Source organism: Oenanthe melanoleuca, chromosome 1 (genome assembly GCF_029582105.1).
Source record: "Oenanthe melanoleuca isolate GR-GAL-2019-014 chromosome 1, OMel1.0, whole genome shotgun sequence".
In the NCBI taxonomy this organism is placed as follows: domain Eukaryota; kingdom Metazoa; phylum Chordata; class Aves; order Passeriformes; family Muscicapidae; genus Oenanthe; species Oenanthe melanoleuca.
Window position 1 is genome coordinate 27790962 of NC_079333.1, and position 23820 is coordinate 27814781.

The window sequence follows — 23820 nt, forward strand, 5'->3', positions numbered from 1 at the left end:
TCTCCTGTACGGCTAAAATGAGTGACAACAAATATGTGCAGAGCAGAATTCTGCTTATCTACTTGGACCTAAGGATCAGCCCATCAAAAACATCCTCTGTCCAAAACACTCTTGAAAAAGAGCTTGATAGAAAAAACTTTCCTTTAAACATACTTCAATCCAAAAACAAAAAAAAAAAAGGCAGATATTCTATGAGCCCAGATATGTATCTGTCTCTCTTTCAAAGTGCTCTCTTTGCACAATCACTTGTGTAATAGAGGGAGTGTGTGTGCATGAGAATTACATCAAACAGCACGCTTGGAAAAGAACAGGACTGGATTGCTGTGCTTGGTCTCAATTTCCAGTGACTGAAAGACATGAATTCAGTATGAGAACATTCATCTCATTCCAGAGGCTAAAGGAGATTGTCTATAATTTTTCAAATTATTTTCTTATGTAGCTTGCTCCAAAATGCCAATGCCCAAGTTTCTCCTCTCTTCACTTCAACCAAGTTCTGCCATGACCACTCAGAAAGTCTTTCTGTGTGAGGACAAGATTGATCAGGCAGCCCTGATAAATGCAGCCATTTTCACCAAATATCCTAATAAATTATATTCATCCTAATGTGTTTCAGACTGAGTTAGAATTCTTTTTTAATATTCCACTCTGCTGTGCTCCAGTCTATTCTAAGTTCATAGAGCATGAATAATGAGATATCTTGGGAAGAGAGCCCATCATCAGAATCCAAAGCGTTCCCTCTTTGTTTATCTTTGTCACAACCCCTGAAATGTGCCCCTTTATACCTTCTCATTATTCCCACCTGCCGAGAACTGTTCCCTTTGTTTTTTCTCCAAAGAGGAAGGGGACGCCTTTCCCTAGACCAGGTTGTTCACATCTTAGGGATGTAAGACCCCTCGAAGCACTATTGTAAAAAATATTCTTCAGTAAACAGTTCTCTGCTTTGTTTGAAGCAGTCAACAGACTACTTAAGTAATTTCTGTACTCAGAAGACAAAAAAGATTTCTTGGTTCAGCAGGATGTTTTCTCCTGTTCTGAAGTGTTTTGAGGAGATTAAAGGAGTGCCAAGCAGAGAGTAGGAAAAATAACTCCATTTTACAGTATTATATCCATCTGTCCTCTAGCTCTAAGATACAGCTTTTTCCTTTAATGACATTAAAAGAGGTGTGACAGATTCCTCTCAAGTTTGTCATCAGATCCTTTTGAAATAAATGCATTGGGTGTCAGGTGACTTTTAATCTATTCACCAAATTTTTTATCACTACCACAGTGAGTCTGGGGCCATCACCAAGAAAATCCCATGGAAGAACAGAGTGAAGGAAAAAGCAGCTCCCAGGCCTCTCTCCAGATGCTGTTCCTTCTCACCTGGCTGGAGTGCTGTTTCCTTCTCTACCACCTTTGAATTATGCATCTATTTTGGCTCAGAATCAGCCCCTGGTGAGGGCAAGCCTCCAAAGCCTGCAGCCCTGCTGCACTTGTTGGTGCACAGTGTAAGTACTGGATGAGTCCCTACTGTTCCCATAAGAAATCAGTTATTCCTACAGGGATTGTCAGTGAATGATCTTTAATGAGAGTTGCTTATGGCACTATTCATCACTGAAAGTTGTGTGGTAGGACATTCTTACTGCAGAAGACCAAATTTAAAAACAACAAATCATGTCTTTTGAGGAGAAAAGAAGTGAAAACTTTATTCCTAAATCAAGGAGATGAGCTCTCAGCCTCTGAGCATTAAGAAGGTGCTAGTTTTAAAGACATGTTACAATAAAATATGATACATTTTGATATGGAAGTACAGGGAAAGCTCAGCAGTGATTACAACAAAGTGAAGAACAAGATGGCAACAGACAATTATAAAAAAATTATAGTCAGAAGTTCTTAAAAGCACAGATTCTTTGCTGTGGAAAGGTAGAGAACATTGTTGTGCTCCTGCTGATGTGATGACAAGGGCTCTTCATTTATTCTCTAGATAACTTGACACCAGTCTAATTGAAAACAAAATGGAATAAAATAATAAGAACTATAAAATAATAATAATAATGATAATGACAACAACAACAAGCACCAAAGGACAGAGACAAACACAGGAATTGGCAGGATGACCTTTCCCAAAGAGTTACCATCAATGGTTCAATGTTCAAGTGGTAACCAGTAACAAATTGTTTCCCTCAAGGGTCTGTACTGGGACCAAAAGCATTTTTTCATCAGTGTGTCATTGATACTGGGATCAAGGGTAGCCTCAGCAGGTTCCCAGCTGACACTAAGCTGTGTGGCCATTGCTGTGTTTGAGGGCAGGGATGGCATCCCGAGGGATCTGGACACATGCAGAGAGTGAGCCCATGCCAGCCCCACCAATCCCACCCACAGAGCTGTGTCCAGCTCTGGATGCCAGCACAGGACACTCATGGGTGTGAGAGCACAGCAGGAGGAGACACACAAATGTAGTCACAGGGTTTCAGGGTATGAAGGCAGGCTCAGAGAACAACCCATCTTCACACAGGAGAAGAGAAGCCTCTGGAGAGCCGTGCCTGAGGCCTTTCAGTACATGGCAGTGGGGAAATTCTAAGGAAGCTGAGATGTTTTACCAAGGCCTGCAGTGACATGACAAGGGGCACTGGTTTTAAACTGATACAGGCTGCCTTCAGATTAAAGGAAGGAATTTGTTCTGGTGAGGCCATTGAGACAGTGGAAGTGGTTTTCCAGAGCAGCTGTCAATGTCCCACCCCTGGAAGTGTTTAAGGCCAAGTTCCAGGGGACTTTGAGCAACCTGGTCTAGTGAGAGATGTCCCTGCTCATTTCAGTGGGGGGATGGATCTAGATTATCTTTAAATGTTCTTTCTAACTTAAACCATACAGTGATTCCCTGATTATTATCCCAAAAAGGATAAATCTACCCCTCCAGTATATCCTTGCTAAAGGACAAACACATAGAATTGAGATTGTGTTCATCCTTGCCCTCAACTCTACCAGATCACTTTTCAAATACATCTCCCTGTTCTGCTTTTCAAGGGACAAGTGCTGAGGCTTCTGCTGTTCTTGCTGCGTGTATCTTGCAGCCACAGGAGAAATTTACTAATAAAAAGCATTTCCTGGATGTTAGTTCAATTTAGCCCATTTTTTCAGATTGATCCTACTGCTCTTTTTAAATTTTTGTAAATGTTTGATCAGATTTCTCCCCTGTTTCATCTCAAAAAACCTGCTTATTATTTTCACTGCGGGCGTAAGCCCCTTTACAGTGGTTACACAAATGCATGATATAGCTGATAGTTCCTTTATTGACTTTCTGGGAAACTTGTCCTTAATTCTCATCCTTTTCATGTGTTTAAAGAGGATTGTGAGAAGGAATTTCTCAGCTAGATAGCATTGATGTTATTTGAGTTCTGGAAAAGCAGTAATAAACACCCATCCCTTGTGGTTTTTCAAGCCGGACTACGCACAGCCTGGCAGAGCTGCTGCAGAACAATCACATCTCTGAGAACAGGTTTAGCCTGCATCCACTGATCCTTGAGTAGTGAGTAAGCCCAGCCTTCCAGGGCACTCTGACTTACCTTGGCTGTCCACACCAGGCCACTCACCAAAACTGCGTAGACCAAGGCTTTGCCACACAGGAGGAGGTACGTGAGCTTCAGAGAATTCCCATACCGCAAGTACGACTCTGCAAGTCAAACACCATTTCTGTATTCAATTCCCATCATCACCACCATCACCATCACGAGATGCTGCTTCTAATGGAGCTTTCATCAAAGGAGAACCCTTGAAATCTTTAGCTAAGCTACATAAACGAACTAGAGGCAAGTGAGTGGCTCTGTTGACACGAGAATGCAGGGAATGGGACAGAACTCATGGGGACTCAAAACCCAAAAACAATCTAGGAATGACACAGATTGGCATTATGTTAGGAGACTACTGAGTTACCACACCTACTGATGAACTGGTCTGTACATCTGTATAAACACAAAATAGGCTGAATCACAAGACACGAATTCTTTATTTTGTCTCATTATTATCAGTGGCCTTATGAGTACTGCTGATGTATCAGGAAAGTTTTACAAAGCCCAGAATAACGTGACTTCTAGAAGTTTTGTTCTTGTAGATTTTTCACTCTCAAGGGGTTGCCATAGTATTGAGATACCAGCTCTCTCTTGGTTCAGACTTAAGATTCCTGAAGCATTAAAGAAGTTGTTGAGAAACAGGAGTGTGCAAATATGTATACAAAGAGGAAAGAAATGTAAATTTTTAGTACAGATATCCTCCATATATGACAGCCCTTGGGAGGGGAATGTGACTTGTCACGAGAAGTGTTCTGACTTTGATACCAAGAAATATTCAAAATAACACATCTTGAATCTCGAGGTCAGAATCACTTGGATAAGTATGGATCATTTGTTTCCTGGCTGAACAAGAATATTCCCGATGGAAGTCATTTTCTAGGACTGGAGGAGATGATAAAGAGTAAATTACAGCCTACAGGAAGGTACCATGATTTCTTCTATTTTCCAAATGGAATCATATAGGAGAGCTAAACCCCAAAGCACAGTTACATACAATATGCACAAACAACCCTCCAAAAAGATTTCTTTTTTTGTTTGTTTTTTTTAATGTCACCTACAAATCACTTAGATGAGAAAGCAGAAGCTATTCATGCAGCAGATATCTCCCACACGTTGTACTTAGTGTCAGTAAAGCTGGAATTAAAATACACACTGGTAATTGCCTGAGAGAAGAGGCAAAATTCTCTTTATGTGAGAAGCCACACGTACCTTCAGTGAGCGCACAACCTGAAAGACAAAAGTGAACTGAAAGTCATCTTTCTCTTCAAAGCACACAGAATATCAATTGTAGAGGTTTTGTTTACAGAGCACTGCCTCATTCATTTTACTATACTAGGTGTTTTATGAGACTGTACAATTTACTCTACTACAGAGATTTTGTGGTAGAAAGCCTGGAGAAATTCGAGATGTACAATGGAAACATAGGTGCAAACGCCCAGAAATGGAAAGAGACTTATGCTAATTTCTACATATTTAGGTATGTATTTGTGCCAGAAGAACACCCTGAATGGAAGCTATATGTAGATGTGGTTTCTATCATAACACACACATTTTTTTGATTTGTGATTTCTATCTTACACAGCATGGTGAGAGATGTTTTTACTCACCAGCATCACCCTGGATAAATTTGTTTATGGATTGCGTTGTTCCATTCTGAAAAAAATTGGCAACACACTCGAAGCGATTCAAAGGGTTGAACCATTCCCAGGCTGGCATCCTCAGTCGGCTGGTCAGTGAGTAGGTGCTCCCATTCTGTGTGGAGGACTCGTCTGTCCCCACCCCTTCGGTCCTTTTCACACCATTCACCTTCCAGACCAGAGTCAGGTGGTCAGGGTAGAAACCAGAGGCCAGGCACACCAGCGTGGCCTTGCTCTTCTGCTGGATCTCCTGCTTTGATGGGGAAAAGATGGCCACAGCTGGAGGTATGATTTCATCATTCTTCCCTGAAACACAAAGCAACATGCTCCAGAGCCTCCATCCTGTTCAATCAGGAACCTCTGAAACTGATCCTGAGTTTGTGCCGTGGTACTCCTAAAAAACCTGGACTTTTAACAGCTGTCTGTTGGACAATTAATTTCTATTGGATATGGCACACTAGGAAAGTGGAAGGATTGGTTTTCACTCTTTGCACAGAAACATAAAGGGTCTGGCCACAGAAATGCATGAGAACATGAATTTCATATATTGCCTCTGTCAGAAGAACAGAAAGCCACAAAGAAGCAGAGCAAACAGGTGGGCAGAAAAGTCCCTAGTTCTGCTGTAAGGCTTGTCTTTGTAATTTTGTCTTAATTGATAAGAGATTCTCTTATACAGCACAAACATCTTCAACAAACTGAGTTACATTTCTGGAGATGGAGTTGAGACAATGGTGGTCATTGCAGTGTTCAGAATTACACTGTCATGGGATACCCTACTTGGCCCCCATCTCAGAGAGGACCAGGAAGGAAGGAAAGATCTGATTCTTCTCACTGTCTGAAGTGAAAAATACTTGAGGCAGGTAATATGAATCTGCCAGGGACAGCTTTTGCCTTGGGTATTAACTTGCCATCCATTTTTAATAACATTAGTTACATTAAACATGTCTTTATGAAATTTAATTTTTAGGTTATGAGAAGCTCTGATCCTAGGCTACACGCCTTCCCAACTTAATGCAAGGTTCTGTACTCGCACAAATCAAAAATTGTTCCCTGTCCTAATGCGTTTAATACCTACTTGTAAGACTTAATGGTTAATGAGTTAAGAGATGGAAACAGATAAGAGGACACGAATGAAATTCTTCAAGCCAAAAAAAGGATACCCAATATTAAAACAAAATGCAAACAAAACTAACTAACAAACAAACAAACGAAACAAACAAAACAAAAGAGAAAGGCAGAAAGGGAGGTAAAAAGTGAAACTGAAAAAATTATAAAACTACTGTAAAGAAAATAAACAGGTTAGAAATGGAATAAGGATGGTAAAAGCAAGAGCTGTAAGATATGTCTGATCAGCAGCCCATTGTGTGTGGTCTCCTACACTTGTCATTACCATTCCTAACCTCTGCAATATTTTCTTGAAGAATGGATGAAAATAAACTTATTTACACCCTTCTCCCTTAGTGAAGTTCCCAGAAATGAAAGACAAATGCTGCAGACACAAGACCCTCGACATTTGTGCCTGTAAATCCTACACTTCCATAATGGCACATCTCATTTTAATAAGCAACCAATAAAGCATTAATCCTGTTCTCATGGCTGCATGAAAAATTATCATCATTAAGCTTTTAATTAAGAATGTTCTTGTCCCCTAAACCAGTATTACATAGATCACAGAGTTCTGAATTCTTACTTACCTATGACTGTAAGTTTTGTCCCGCTGCCAAAGAATAATTTCTCATTATTCACACTGTTTTGCAGCTGCAGAAAAACCTCTCCTCTACAGCCAGACCTCTGAGCCAAGCCTGTGGACTAGCCCTCCCTTCATGTGGCACCAGCAAAAGAAGAAACACAAAGTACTCAAGTTCCCAGAAAAAAAAAAAACTCTTTTAGGGAACACCACCAAATCTGTGTCTAAACAGCTGAGATCAACATCAGAAATACCCTCTCCAGAGCCTTTTTGTTTCAGGCTTAGGTGAATCAGTTGGAACTTTCACTATGTCTTTAGAGGATATTTATCTATTTACCCGTGTGACATATTAGAATAGTAGAAAATATTTCCCATATGCAGACTGAGTAGTTTCTTATTCTCAGCTAAATAGACACATTTCCTCTTAATTTTTTTCAACATTTTGAATATTTTTCACTTGTAATATAAATAATTTTTTACTTGCAAGATAATTTTTAATATATAGTACAGTGTCCTGGCCCACTCTGCCCTTTTTAGAAGTTCCTAAACATGATCCCTTTCCCTTTCCCTGGAAGGCTTTCCTTGGAAGGAAATCTCTGTTTTTATTCTCTGAGCTCCCTTGGTGATGATTATTCAACTTTGCTGCATAAATGACTATGGTCAATGAAGAGTCAGTGTATTCATTTTCATCAGCTCAGCATCCTCAGACAAACTGTGGATTTCAAATAATGTGCTGATCACTGATATTTTTCTTATGGAGATTGAATTTTAGCACTTGTTACAAATTTATTCTGTAGTGGCACAAATATTTGGGTTATCAATTCTTTGAACTCCAGGAGAAACACAAGAAGAAGAGATCACCATCATTTTTCAGCATCTGAGCAGCAGCCTTGTTTTCCCCAGATTTGGACAGTCCAAATCCATAAATGTGGCTCAGAAAGAAACATTCCCTGAGATGTCCTTTCCTTTGAAATGAATCATATACTCTTCTCTTGTGGTTTCCAGTGGCTGTTTAGCACCTATTATGAACACAGTAAGACTGTTGTTCTTAATGATCTTTGTATCACCATCCTGGTGAGCCTGTCCAGTGGAAAGAAAGTGCCTGTGCTGTGGAGAGCTACTTTCTATAACAACAAGGACTTAAAGAGCTGCAGAGAGATTTTAGTATTGCTTGTCATAAAGTTTACCATTTATTTTTGCCTTCTGTTTTACCAACCAAAAAATGCTAGCACACCTGTTTTTTCCCCAGTTATCTAACACATTCTTTAATTTACCCTGGGAAGATCCAGGGTACTTTGAGATTGTATCATGTTGATTTTGTTTTCTAGACCCCTTCAAAGGGTAACAGTAAGTCAGTTTTTCCAGACAGATAGACAGATTTTCACTGACTTGTTCTTAATCATCTATAGCCCCAGCAGAACCAGCATTATAGAGACTAGCTATCATTTTGAGACCTAAGGATTTTGCATGTGTTGGTTATTAGGACAACTGTTTTTTATGTCAGGCACACATTTTAAAGTTCATTTTTTATCCCAATTCTTTCTAGGGACAGCTTTTTCTTTACTGAAAATGCATTCATTCAGTTCTCCAAAATGAAAGGTGTAGCCCTACCTAGAGGACCAAAACTTAGTCTATTCTCTGAAGTAGACAGGGTTACTGTGACTAGCACACCAGGAGAACACCAGATAATAATGAAAGGGAGAATAATAATTAAATTCTCTAAAGAGAAGACATGACATTAGAAGTGAATTAAAAAAGGAAACAAAAATTTCTTACCCATTACTGTAAGTTTTGTGCCACTGCCAAAAGACAAACCAGAGGTTTGCACGCTGACAAAGTGATGTATCATAAGCTAAAAGAAAGGATGCTCTGCAGCTGGCTTGCTATAAGCAGAAGCCTAAGAAAACTTTTCTACATTTGGAATTCCAAACATCACTCAATCTCTATCTAAAAGGGTTTGACAGAAAACCAGCTTGAAATCAGTTGTAAAATATGTAGCATTCATAAAAGGGTTTCCAAGATTTGTTTGATATGTTGTCAACATTTCAGCCCAGGTTGTTTTTGCTACCTTTCTCCAATCTCCATGTAATATCACTGATTTCATCTGCTATTCTCATTTTGCACATCTTGAATATAAGCAGACACACCCAAAGGCTGTCACTATCTAGGAACAGAACTATAACTAGAACTTCCTCACTGTCAGTCTTGTGTTGCAAGCATTGTGACACCTTCTTTTCTGTAACTTGTGCAGTTAATAATAGAATGATACTTGCTTTTTGGTTTTCATATTCAAATGCAGGTGGTTCACCTTTGGCAGCGAACTAAAACAAATCCCAGAGTTTTCCCTTTCAGGCCAGGCTAGCTGTCTTCAATAGTCCTTCAGGATCCAGTTCAATTTTCTGATGGGTTAAAATAATCCACACAAGGAGAGCCCAGAAGAAACTGTTGACTGGTCCCAGACAAACCCTTCATAGCCATTAGGATAAGCTGCAGTGAGACTGGGGAGAAGGATTACAGGCAATTTTGTTCTCACAGGCATGAGGAAGTCAGCAGACACTGGAGGATTATTTTTAAAGAGAGAAAACACCAACACATTTCATGTAGTGCCTCTGAGAGATACCTGCTACATGCCAGAATTCTTTTTCTAACATTTCTATCATATTAAGAAACAACCATTTTGTCACCTACTGCAAACATCAGGAAAAAAAATAATAATTCCAGCTTTGCATGCTCAATAGGCTTTAGGTGCATCTGCAGTCCGTTTGGTTCAATATCTCAGAATTTCCTGGCTTGCTCCCCATAGAGGCCAGGCTCAGTTCTCTGATGCTAAAAGTAAGTCCCAGCATACAAGGACTGCTAAGAGAAACCAAGGCAGAGCACACTTGCTCTGCTGGAGGATTCTCTGCAGCTGCCTTAACACACTCTGCCACAAGGCTCATGAACCTGTGGGTTTTTGTAAAGGCTTCCTGGTGAATGTATCATCGTGGATCCCCCTGTCCCCACAATGATACAATCTCCTACAAAAACAATCCCACCCATGACTCCACCCACTTTTTTTTTGTCAACCGGGAAGAAATTGCCCTGAGCACCTGTGCTGGTTTGGACTGCGGTGGAGCTAATTTCCTCCACAGAGGCTACTGTGACAAGAGAGAAATCCTGCTGACAGGATAGAAATGATTTTGTTATTGCTGAAGTGCTTACCCAGCATTCGAGGGCTTCCCTGCTTCTCCTACCACCAGGCTGGCAGGGAGGCTGCTGGTGCATGGAACTCGGGAGGAGGGACAGCAGGGGCAGCTGATTCCAATTGATCCAAGAGATATCCCAAATCCTGTGGCGTCACCCTCAGTGTGTGAAAGGGGCGAGAAGGGGGAAGAAGAAGGAAGAGAGAGATATTTGGAGTGATGTGTGATGGGGCTCTGCCATCCTGGGAATGGCTGAACACCTGCCCACCCATGGGAAGTGGTGAATGAATTCCTTGTTAAGCTTTGCTTGTGTGCACAGGTTTTGCTTTGCCTCTTAAACTGTCTTTATCTCCAGCCATGAGTTTTTCATTTGTGCTTCTCCGATTCTCTCTCCAGTCCTGCTGCTGGGGAGGGAGTGACAGCTGCGTGGGGCTGGATCCTGGCTGGGGTTAAACCATGACAGAGCCACAGACCACATCCTTCCTTTGCCATTGCTGATTCTATGTGATAGTCCAATTGCCTCTCAGTGTTTCCATTATTCCTTGATTTATAATCTCAAGATTTTTTTCTTATACCCAAAGGATATGCCTTTTTTTTTTTTTTCTTTTATTGGTTTCCTTAAAATGCAGTAATTTTTCACTTGGCAGTGTCATGGCAATGCTCATGCTGCTTTTCTTCTACTCTTTCTCTCTTCTGCCCCCAGGATGACAAACAAACTTCAAGCTCACAGTTTGCAATTTTTGGTTTGCAAAGAGAGTAGTTTGCTTGGTGTTTGTCTTTGCAGCTTGGTGTTGCTTGAGAGCATCCTCCCAGGGCTTGTGACTCTGCCTATGAAAAGGCTTCACCTAGGAGTAAGAGCAAGCCTTGATTTTGCAGATTGTCTGAAGGGATGGATACTGATGGAGACAAGTAACAGGCTATATTTACCTCCCTCCTTTTACACATAAGTGACCCAGTCTTGTCTCACACAATGTCAACATGTAGTTGCTAACCTAACCAAGTATCTGCAGTAAACATTTTTTTTATGTTGTTCTTTAATGGCTTCATTTGAATCTTTCTTGATATGAAAAATAGACTGTAAAGCACAGCACAAAATCCTTCAAAACAAGGTCATTCTACTAGCAAACTCACAAATCTTTTTTCTGTTATTTTCAGATATTAGAGAAGAATCCATAATTTCTGATACAGCCGTTTAGCTGGGAAGAGCTGTTTGTGTCTGGGAGAAGGGAATGAGAAACATAGACTAAGGTGTAACATGTAGGACCAAGAGACTGAACAAAAGAACACAAGGTATCAGACAGCTCATCTCGGAATGCCTCTACCTTGTCCTCTCTCCTACAACAGAAGCTGAACAGAGTACTTAAGTCACTAACTACATCTGTTTATACAGAACATTTGTTTGTATATATTGAATTTTTAAAAAAAATACATTTAGAGATTTGGGTTTTTTTGACTGTCACTGCCTAAATAATAAAACTGATCCTGGAATATTATTTTCCTGCCTTGGTCTTAGTCTGCCTGTGATCTCAATAATATTCAGGGTCTTACCCATTGGACTAAAATTCATTTAATATTATTCTGTCTTCATCTCCAGTCTAAAGCTCCATTAGTGTCCTCACTGTCACATATAGACTCTCTTCCACGAAGTGTCTTTCATTTAAAAACAATGAAGTCACCTCTCTACTAGTTTTGAAGGACTATGTGGTGCTATCAGCTCCTCAGGTCATGTTCAAAAGGCAATTTCCAAGACATGCCAGCAGAGACCAGTCTTGTCACACCTTACTGTTCCTTTGTAACCTCTCAAAAGGAAAGGACTTGCAGGCCATGAATGCAAATAAATGTGAGTGAGAGAAAAAAGGGGAGACAGATCCTTGACTTTTATTTCCAAGTCTTTGATAGGAGGCTTTTTTGGCTTTGGAGGCTATGATGTATGAGACTTCAGACAAGGAAAAACATGACTATGTAAGAAAGACTGAGGGATATATTTTCTAACAATTATATTCTTTTAGAGGAAGAATTTCACAGGAAATTAGAGATTTCATCAGTTATACCTGTCCTGCATTCTTTGGAGTTTGCAGAAGCAGCAGGTACAAAGAGGCAGGACATATTGCAGAGATTTACTACTCTGAGATTTACAGATTTTTTTTTTTTTGGGACACTGGGTAGTTTTCCAGTGCTTTTGACCACAACCCCATAATCTAGTACTTTTGCCCATAACCCCATAAAGTTAAAAAGCAGCTTTCTTCAGGGCATATCTGTGCATTGAAAATATATGATGGTGGAAGGAGGGATTTGATTAACAATTTGACTTCGAAGACAGAGGCTGCTGCACTGTTATGTCTGCCACCCCTTCAAAACATCCTGGGTCTATTGCCCCAACTTCTATCTAGTCTTCTTTCTCCTCTTCCTCTGCTCCTCTCCTGACTGTCTCACATTGTTCAAAGACTCCATCTCTCACTCAGAGAGGTGGGGATTTTATCTTACTGTTCAACGCCCTCGCTACACCGTGTGATCGCTCGCAGCACAGAAATACGTGGCTTCATCCTTGGGTGTCAGGTTCTTGATTGTCATCAGAGAGTAATGAGTATTCTGTCTGTTTACTTCGAACTTGGCCTCACTGTAACCATCCTCATAAACATGTTGACTCCAAGTACTACTGCTGACTATTAACTTTAAAACACTTCTTGGAGGCTGCTGGTACCAGAACATATAGGCAAGGTTACTATAATTCTGGTAGCAGGAGATGGTCAAAGAGTCTCCAGCTCTCTGATGGATTCTGTCTGGCCACTGTGCAATGTAGGCTCCAATCCCAACACTTGCATTTAATAAGAGATAACAAGAGAGGGTGAGGAGTACGAGCACAGATGATGGCCAAAGGGGTCCTCTACCTAACACTAGCCCTGCCTGGCCTGCATGAAAGCCCTGCTGCAGATGGATCTGGCATCTCTCACCAGGTAAAAGAGCAAGCACAAGAGCCAGCATGGCCCTCCAGCTGTCCCAGGAGTGTGCTCCTGCTCACTGTGAGGTAAGAGTTAAGAGAGACCGATGCCCCTCCCCTTGCCCAGATTTGTCTGTCAAGCTCGGGCAGAGAAGAGAGAAGGGACTGTCCAGCTTTGATACTTTCTTTGGTGAGCCAGTAATAGCAAAGCTAAATATTCACGTGGCTCTGAGTTCTGCTTTAGCTTTTCCACAAGACAGTGTTCTGAGCTCCTGACACAAATGTGGAATCTCTTGCAGACCAGTTTGCTTCTGGCTGAATGCTGAGCTGTCATTTCCTGATTGAGAGGGTCTGGGTGTTGGAGGTCAGACAGAAACCTAGGATCAGTGGATTCATAAATGATCTTTTGACCCATTTACATCAGTGGATATAACTTGGGCCATCTTTGCAGTAGGATTTCCAGCAAAAGTACACCTGTATTGTTTCATTCTGAAGAGTTGCTCTTAATATCTGGAGCATGCTATCTCACAACCCAGAACTTATTAGTCAGAAGAAAAGATGATAGATCAGGATCACAAAAAGAATGAATATGGTGTTTAATCATATCTTAATTTCTTCACTTTTCCAGCCAGAGAAGCATATTCCCTGCCAGTTAATCTTCCAGGGAGCTCTAATTCACTTTTACAAATAACAAGACGTCTCTGCCAGCTGTTTTTTCTCAAAGCAAGAACCCTAGTTAAACAAACTTCATGAACAATCTATTTGTTTCTAGCCTGCCAGACACGTCCTAGCTAGCCTAATCTATACATAGAATATATTCTATTCTATGTTATATAGCTCTATATATAGAACCTGTGCCACTCTCCATTCTTTTCTGAATATGTAAGGCTCAAAATTACTATTGCAACTGCTTCTTTTCTCCCTAGTACTTTAAATGGAACACACACATTTAATTCCAATGACCTTCAGTAATCCTTATTTTGCCGCTTCCAAAAACTGTGGGATACTTCTGACGTTTTATCTTTGTCCCTTTTTTCTCTTTTTCTCACATTTTTCTTTTTAAGGGTCTATCTATGCACTGAAAAGATAAGACAGTGGAAGGAGGAATCTGGTTAATGATCTGAACAAATGTGAGGACAAGCAATGAGACAGGAAGGAGAGTAGCTATTTCATGAGAAACTCCTTGGAATAGTGGCCTTTTTTGCAGACACTATTCAGGCTGGCTAAAGAAGTAATGCATAGGAGAAAAATGTGCCTTACAGCTAGAAGAGGGATCTGTAACCACAGAATTCCCAATGGCAATGAACCTGGAGATCTCTGGTTTGCTTTTGCCACATGGAAATTTCACAGCTGTGAGCACTCTATAGCCATCTCATTAAATTGCTGTATGTTGAAGGTGACTGATAAGTTTGTTATCAAAAGGTCTAAAAATTGCCTTTGCCACTCAAAACCAGAAGTGCTCAGGAGTTGAGAAATAGAAAGGATTCTTCCTCTCTTGTATTACCAGAGCTGAAAAAGTGGTTTGCAGACCTTTATGAGGACTGTAACATGATTTTCAGGAACAGGTAACTTACAAAAACAGAATTTTTAAAAAACAATCCAAACAAAGTATTAAAAATACAATTAAAAAAATAATCACCCCAAAGTGACCACCATACTGTTTATATTCCTTCATGATTCCACAACAAACTAGTTTTCCAGAAACTTTCACAGGGCATTTTGAATCAGCAATAATAATTCAATAATTCCAGCATGAATTATATCATCAATAACATCAGCATGAACATCTTTCACAATGATGATCTCTACAAAAAGATCAGAGGCTGAAGAAATAAAGGAGCTCAGTATGTCTCTGCTACATGAGAGACAAGACTTTCCCAGTGCTTTCCTGGTGGTTGTCTGCAGTCTGACATGAACAGGGAGCAGATAATGGACCTGAAGATGTTCTGAGGAGCAGAGGAGTGCTCCTTGGAGCAAGCAGTGGTGTGTTATGTGTTCTGCTGGGCAGCCCCTGAAGTCGGGAGAATATTGGCTACAGGGTGTCACACGTCTGGATTTCCATGGCCTAGAACAGTTTACTGTCTTTCAGAGCACAGGTATGGTTATTTAGCATGGTTGACCAGGAGACTCAGATGCTGCCAGGAACCTGATTTATCCATCTTGGCACTGCAGGAGTCTCCCAGCAATGTTGGTGATGTGGAGTATGAGGATCTTCTAACAGGACATGCTTCCAGCTGATTCCTGCTACTTGCTCCCACCAGCTATTCTTACCACCTCCCACTCCTTTTTTTGCTGCCATCACACAGTGTGTGTCACTTCAGCATATCCACATCCAGCTTTGCCACATCATGGAGCAGCACAGTATGTTTGCTCCCTGTGATAGCCAAGCACCATGCTCTCCACATGAGCACATGAGAGTCAGTTCATGCCCAGTGGTATCGATGCAGACTTTCTGGGCCACAGCCTAAAAACAGAACCCAAAATACACAGGTCTATAGCCACACTTTCTTAAAAACTCTTTCTGCCCTTTTGTGTGCTGTTTGCCTTCCTTTGGAGAAAAGGTAAATCCTAGGTTATGCAATAAGAACAGGAGCATGGACAGGCAATGGCAGGTGAGGGAACCCTAATAATACCCTACCATCAGCTTTCCCATGTCCATCACAGAAGAGCAATTAGTTCATCAAAAGTTCAGTTCTGAAAGCAATGGAGACAGAGGCACAATGGGAGGAAATTTGTGCCTTCAGCTATTCCTCACAAGTAACAGCAGCTCTCTGTGGTTTCTTTTCTCTGCCTATGAGGTTTTGCCCTGAAAGGGATGCCTGGGTCCAGCTCAGAACTGTATGCATTCCTGTGAAGGGAAGAAAGGCATCCCGCAATTAAGCAGTGTGTGAAGCAGGTGAATAAAATGCTGCAGTGCACACTGTTGCTTGTAATGATGGCAAACATGTTCCTTCCACAATGGGAGCTATGCTTGGTCACCTGGGTATGTTTTCCTTCACTGTTACTGGTTCCATCCTCCAAAGTCCATAATCAGTGAGCTCTGTGCTCACACACCAATCAGTTTCTCATTGGGCACCTCAGTTCTATGTGGATCATGATCATGTGGAAGAACTTTGAATTCTCTGGCTGCTTTGTACTCTTTTCCCAGTGCTGTAGGAGTATTTCTGGGGAACCACTGGCCTGGAACATGACTGTGCTTCAGTAGTACTAATCATCAGAAATATCTGCTTTACCTAACCATGCCAGCCGTGCCTCAATCCTTTATGCTGATTATGGGTCTGTATTTCTGAAGGTCTTAGCCTTCAAAGACAGAGGCTGCTGCACTGCTCTGTCTCCCACACCTTCAAAACATCCTGGGTCTATTGCCCCAACTTCTATCTAGTCTTCTTTCTCCTCTTCCTCTGCTCCTCTCCTGACTGTCTCACATTGTTCAAAGACTCCATCTCTCACTCAGAGAGGTAGGGATTTTATCTTACTGTTCAACGCCCTCGCTACACTGTGTGGTTGCTCGCAGCACAGAAATACGTGGCTTCATCCTTGGGTGTCAGGTTCTTGATTGTCATCAGAGAGTAATTTTTACTCTCTCTGCTTATTTCAAACTTGGCCTCACTGTAACCATCCTCATAAGTGTTATCCTTCCATGAAGTACTACTGGCTATTAACTTTAAACCGCTTCTTGGAGGCTGCTGGTACCAGAACATATAGGCAAGGTTACTATAATCCTGGTAGCAGGAGATGGTCAAAGAGTCTCCAGCTCTCTGATGGATTCTGTCTGGCCACTGTGCAATGTTGGCTCCAATCCCAACACTTGCATTTAATAAGAGATAACAAGAGAGGGTGAGGAGTACGAGCACAGATGATGGCCAAAGGGGTCCTCTACCTAACACTAGCCCTGCCTGGCCTGCATGAAAGCCCTGCTGCAGATGGATCTGGCGTCTCTCACCAGGTAAAAGAGCAAGCACAAGAGCCAGCATGGCCCTCCAGCTGTCCCAGGAGTGTGCTCCTGCTCACTGTGAGGTGAGAGTTAAGAGAGACCGATGCCCCTCCCCTTGCCCAGATTTGTCTGTCAAGCTCGGGCAGAGAAGAGAGAAGGGACTGTCCAGCTTTGATACTTTCTTTGGTGAGCCAGTAATAGCAAAGCTAAATATTCACGTGGCTCTGAGTTCTGCTTTAGCTTTTCCACAAGACAGTGTTCTGAGCTCCTGACACAAATGTGGAATCTCTTGCAGACCAGTTTGCTTCTGGCTGAATGCTGAGCTGTCATTTCCTGATTGAGAGGGTCTGGGTGTTGGAGGTCAGACAGAAACCTAGGATCAGTGGATTCATAAATGATCTTTTGACCCATTTACATCAGTGGATATAACTTGGGCCATCTTTGCAGTAGGATTTCCAGCAAAAGTACACCTGTATTGTTTCATTCTGAAGAGTTGCTCTTAATATCTGGAGCATGCTATCTCACAACCCAGAACTTATTAGTCAGAAGAAAAGATGATAGATCAGGATCACAAAAAGAATGAATATGGTGTTTAATCATATCTTAATTTCTTCACTTTTCCAGCCAGAGAAGCATATTCCCTGCCAGTTAATCTTCCAGGGAGCTCTAATTCACTTTTACAAATAACAAGACGTCTCTGCCAGCTGTTTTTTCTCAAAGCAAGAACCCTAGTTAAACATAAACTTCATGAACAATCTATTTGTTTCTAGCCTGCCAGACACGTCCTAGCTAGCCTAATCTATACATAGAATATATTCTATTCTATGTTATATAGCTCTATATATAGAACCTGTGCCACTCTCCATTCTTTTCTGAATATGTAAGGCTCAAAATTACTATTGCAACTGCTTCTTTTCTCCCTAGTACTTTAAATGGAACACACACATTTAATTCCAATGACCTTCAGTAATCCTTATTTTGCCGCTTCCAAAAACTGTGGGATACTTCTGAGATTTTCTCTTTTTCTTCACATTTTGTTGTTATCCCCCTCTCCCATATTTGTCTCATGGTCTAGAGAGATTTATGTTTTCCCTAGGCTTCTAGACATTTATATAAAAGTCATATTCTGTCTATGAGCATGGCAATATTGTACTTTCATGGGGCCTGAGGCTTAGTTCCTACATCCTCCAGGATTCAGAGCAGTGGAAATCTCAAAAATTTGGTAGTGAATGTTCACTCTCTCACTTTTTAAATCCTTATTTTTAAGAGATTTAACAGAAATTACCTGGGAAATTATAGCTTCTTCCTAGTCAAGAATGAAAATGCATTTTATATAACATATAAAAGTTTTGTATGATCCCCAGTGTCATGGACACTTTGCATCTAAGAAATAGGGGTTTGGCCAGTTCTTGGGTTTTCTCAGGAGAAATTATTCCTTACCTGTGCTGCCATGGGATTGAGCCCTGTTCTGGAGTTATTACAGTTTCAGTGACTTACCAAGAGATTGCAGATGATATGAACCTTTTTGGTTTTTTAATTACCTGCCATAACTTTTAATTTTTCTTTGAATTTTTATGCTGTTTTCAAGATCAATACATCAGTTACCAAATAAACTTGAACAAATTTAATATACTTCTATATCCTTTTATGTTTCAATACTGGTTATTCTTTGATGCATATTTTTAGCTTTTATTCCTCACAAGCTTTTCGTCTTTTTAGGGAAGGTTCATTTTGATTTTACTTGTTCTAAATTTGATTTTAATGGCATTTTGACCTTTCACCTTAGTGGTAGGATGGGACACTTCTATATACTTCCATGGACCCTTCTGAGACAGACAGTTCCATAGGACACTGCTGCTTTGATCAATGTCCCAAAATGCATGCCTTTTGCACTAAGATAGTACAGGATTTTTAGTTTGATTATTGTCTGTCATGCCAAACCTGTTAAAAGCTTTTTTTCCCCAGTAGTAATCACACCTTAAATCCTGGAGGGAGAAACTGTTTCAGAGACTTGATGGAAAATGAAACAGATTGTGGAGACTGTGGGAATTAATTCTAAGATTGTTCTGTGTAAGAACTCTGAGACAAGGCAAAATCATTTCAGTGCAGCTGGGCTACACCTTCTTCTTAATCACTTATGTTAGAATTTATCACTCAGTCCAGGATGAAATTTTTTATTCAGATTAGCTTTTCTATCTCAGGAAACAAAAGATTACAGACTCTACAAAGGAAGAAAGCATCTGGAAGATGTAACTCAGGACCTCTAGTGTGTCTCTTGGGAATTGCTAAATATGTTACTGCCTTTTGAAGAGTAGCTAAATTGACAACCCTTTCATTCTTCAGTTCAAAATGTCTAGTTCTTTCAGTCTATTTTCTTTTAAGATTAGAGATTAAACAAGGAAAAACAAAAAAATATCAAGGTAATGGCAGGTATGGTCAATCTTCCCAGGTAAGACCCTGAACTACTGTACTTGGGGAAGAACAGATGCAGAAAAGTGGAGAAATACAGTTATAAAATGTGTGACTCACAGATAAACAGGAAGCTAGTGAGTATGCTTGTCTGGCTGTGCTTTGTGCTGGCTCATCATAGTGTTAACCCTGTTTTACTAAGCTCCATTTCTAAGTATTTACCTGAGGGAGGAACTATCTATTCTATGTGCATGTGTTTTGTGTCTGGACATCTAAGGGCGAGGAACTGGAGTCAGACCACAGGCACCAGAGCTGGAGAGACCAGAGTGGGTGAACTTAAGCAGCAGACACTGGAGTAGGGCCACAGGAAAGAGGGGCCATGTGTCCCCCATGCTGGCAGCTGGGGAGAGGGAGGGTGTGTGATCACAGACTACCTGGCAAGTAAAGTGAGGTGACCTGGGCTGCAGGTGCGTGTCTCTAATGGTGACAAAAGTGAGAGCTGGAAACCAGAGGGAGCAGGAGAGTCCCAAGCATTTTTTGGAAAGGGAGCTATGTGGGAGGTCTGTGTGTGTGTGGACATAATGGTGACTGGAGTGGGGCTGCAGCACTTGGGGGCTCAGAGATCCAAGGGCTGGCACATATGGTGACTGGGATCCAGGGGCAGCCACTAAGCCACAGTGTCTAAGCATGAAAACCTGTGGAAAGGTTACACACTGTACACATGTATATATTTCCCACTATTGAAACCTTGTCTAGAACTCTGATTTCCCACTGTGAACCCCAGCCAGAGAGGGACAAAGGGAAAGTTTGCTGTTTCTGTGGTGCATCTGTGTTGATCCATGTGTTCTGCTGTGTATACATGTATGTATGCTTGGTATTTATCTGTATAAACACTGGGGAGGCATTCTCATTCTTACTGCCAGTTGGGCCAGGAGGCCTGGAGCTGTGGCAGCCTTCCCTCTGTCAGCCCAGCCTAACAGTGGGCCTTGGGGGAAAACTGTGAGATCTCTTCCCTAAGGGTAAAAGAGACCATAGAAGAATTATGACACTGAGGAAAGGGCTGAGGTACACTGCTCACATGGAAGAGAACCAAGGGAATAAGGGACATTCCTGCTGAAGAGTGTTTAACATCAACTGGGTGCTCCCAGTACTGGCTTAGCAGGTGTTTCTGCTGGATTTGGAAACTAATGTCATGAAAGAGCATCAGGCAAAAGTGGTCTTCCCTGTCCCAAATAATGGAGAAAAATGCCTGTTGCAGTGCAAGGAAAGCACTGACAACCCATTATCAGACCTACATGCAGGCTTAGTGTGTAAGGGCTCTACTAGGACTGCATCCAAGTCCACTTGGATGGTCCACTCAAGTCACAGGTGACTGTGAGTATCAGATGGCTCTTTAGTTTTAGGGGGTTTAAGGCATCTCAGGCCAGTTCCTTTCAGTAGTCTGCACTAATACAGAAAGTTTCTCCAGGACCAAGTCTTTGCAGACAATTCCTAGAGAAATCCTTCATCCTCAGGTTTGTCATCCCTTGCCCAGTCAGACCCATGCTGCTCCTTTACAGATCTCACCCACAACCAGTCCAGTCAAACTCTATTTCTAATGGAAGCAGCTTGTCTGATTGTTTGGTGGAAGTTCCTCTTCCTCACTCATTCTATTTCACTGTGCCAGCCTTGCTGGCTGCCACCTCTAAATTTCTTCCCAAGTTTTTCAGACCATGTGACTTTTCACATCACTACCCAGTCCTTCTTTATCTTCCTTTTTGTTTCCCAAACTCTCCATCCCATATTTTTTTAGCAAAGAGTCAGCTTCTAGGTTTGAAGATGTTAAAATTGCCCAGTTTGTATAGGCTTGGGATTCACAGACCCTTCAGGGAAGGTGCTTCAGGCTGCTCTCTTGCAGATCATGCACTGGATGAGATAGACTAAATAAATACTTTCAAATCTGATGTCCCCCATCTGCTATGTCCTTTCAAGGCCCTTTCTTTCTGGTCCAGCCATTTGCTGAAGATTACTGGGACACAGTCTGTTTCCCACCTCAAAGGCTGAGGCTTTATATCCACATCTGTCTTGATGCAGGACCCCTGTTCTTAGAATTTTCCTACCCTTCTTCCCATTATCATGCTCTTTTCTTACTGTTTTATTCCCTCAGAATGTCTGGCCACAGTCATCCAGATCCCTTCCCAGTTCCTGGGCTCAGGTACTCTGAAAGAAGTCATAAGTTTCCTTCTTCATCCCCCCACCCCCAAAATTTACACAACCCAGAATGGCTACAAGGTAGTGAAGAAATCAGAGAGGACATGAAGGCTCTGAAGAATTGGACATTGTTGAGCACTTGGGATGTTATAGCAAAATGTAAGAAACCCCATGTGAAATATTTTTGACAGTACTAAAACAGTATTCTCCAAAAATTCTTCATTGTACATACCTATCAATAAAGTATTTTTAAACACATACATCCAGTATATGTACATTTAATAGCTGAAAATTAGATAATTGGGTAACTTTAGCGTAACACTAAAGTTCTAATTCTTCTACCTCCCACTTCAGTGCATTGTCTTGCACCTCACTTTGAAGACTCTTGCACAGGAACATCATAAGCCAGCAGCCTGTCACTGAATATGGATTACAGATGCAAAGTCTAGAAGATGCATAGCCCTTCACCAAAACACTCTCCTCATCCCCCAGCAACTGAGGAGTTGACATTCCCAGTCCTAGGTGTGCCTGTCCAGGGACACTTCAATGGCAGGAGACACTTGGGAAGAGAGGAGCAATTGCTCCTCCACCACAAAGCTCTGTGAGATAACAGAATATTCTGAGTCAGAAGGGACCCACAAGGATCATCAAGTCCAACTCATATGTCAATGGCTCATACAGGGACCAAAACCATGACTGAGATGTAAAAGGACTAAGCTGAGACACTTCATGTTTTATGCTCATGGGAAGCTTTACCTCTGTCAGCCCATAGTCTCAACAGGTTTCTCTTTCCCAGGATCTTGCATCAGCCTGGACAAATATATTTCCTTTATCTGAGTCCTGTGATGATACACCTGACCAAAATACTTGAACTAGGAACATGGAGTTCCAGAAAAATAAGCTGCCATTGCTTGTCCATTAATAATACCTAACACAGCTGCCCTTCAGTCACCTCCCCCCTCCTGTGCCCCTGGGGCCACCAGCTTTCTACTGCAGCATCGCTGTATGAAATGAGAAACATGTTTGCAGCAATGGACATACACCCTTGAGTGTATTCTTTGAAGGATACTATAAAAAACCTTTCAATGGGTCTGTGGAATGTCCAGCAGCACTGAGCAGGAGTTAGTTATGTTTCAGACAGGGATTTCTCCACCTAAAGAAAGAAAGAAAGGAGGGTAATCAGAGGGTGTTCTGATCTCAGCTGTAATTCAAATGGGGTCTGTTCGTCCTCCACAGTTCTCATGGAAAGGCCAGAAGGGCTGCTCTGAGACTGCTTGCTGGATGACCTCTAAATCATGCATCAGAAACACCATATGCCTTCATTTGACATCAGTTTGCCCCATGAGCAGGGCACACAACATGGAGTTCTGGGCTTCATGGGAACCTCTAGAAGAGGTGTCAGAGAGGCTGGTAGGAGAATGAGAGGAGCTTGGGTGAGGTGTGTTCACTAGATACCTACCATCAAGGACTTAGGAACACAACAGTGACAGGAGCTAGGATCCAGATCTTTGGCTGTGAGTTGTAGCAGTAGCCTAGGAAGAAGTCAGGAGTCTCCTCTTCCTGATTTAAGCAAGTAGCATAGGGAACTTCAGAGATCGTGTTCTTCTTGGGGATTAGCCAGCCCTATATGATGCACTTCTGGCTGTTAAGAATAATATATAAGTTAAAGATGAGAGTAGATTAAATAAGTAACAAAGAAAAACAATAAAGAGTATCAAGATAAAAGGAGGTATGGTCACTTGCTAATTCACATATAATTTGTGTGGATGTTAAACCAAATTTAAAACTTGATGAAAGGAAGGAAATAGAAGCAGTCATAGCCTAAGGATTACCTTACAGGATATGAGAGCTATAGATCAGGAAAAATATTGTTCTAAAACATTGCTCTGCTTCTATGCCAATGGCATGCTTTGGGAAAAGAAACTAAAAATCCACAGATCAAATGAAACACTATAGTAAGCTGAAAATTTTTCTTTTTCCACTTAGTTATGGTGGAATTGGACAGCTTTGATAATTTTTGACCCTCTTAGTCCTATTATGGACATTTTCCTTTCCCACAGGAAGCTTGTAATCCTTCTTTCTTTCACAGGATAAATCATACTTGTAAGAAAGCTGTGCACTAAGACCAGTCTAAAGGCCAACAGAATTCACCCCCCCCCCTTGGAGGAGTCCCCAGCCTTGACTTGTGCTTCACCATGAACAGAAATTTCTGTCTGGACAGTGACACTGTGCATATCAGTCCTCTAGGACCCACAAAAAAATTCATCAAGAAATGGAGTAGGAAGAGTGTTCCTATTT

The 23820-nt window shown here is 41.4% G+C and overlaps 1 long non-coding RNA gene and 2 gene segments (V, D, J or C); 1 reads left to right on the top strand and 2 right to left on the bottom strand.

Moving 5' to 3' along the window:
• The window catches only part of LOC130259926 (T cell receptor beta constant 2-like), a 39493-nt gene that overhangs the window by 9982 nt on the left and 5691 nt on the right, over positions 1 to 23820 (bottom strand).
• Positions 1657 to 10092, bottom strand: LOC130259953 (T cell receptor beta constant 2-like). The segment is given in 5 exon segments: positions 1657 to 1979; positions 3543 to 3649; positions 4755 to 4772; positions 5153 to 5488; positions 10071 to 10092. Coding segments are annotated over 5 exon segments (495 nt in total).
• On the top strand, positions 10251 to 11539 carry LOC130260008 (uncharacterized). The gene is made up of 2 exons (XR_008841725.1): positions 10251 to 10331; positions 11214 to 11539. It is a non-coding gene; the product is annotated as an uncharacterized LOC130260008 (long non-coding RNA).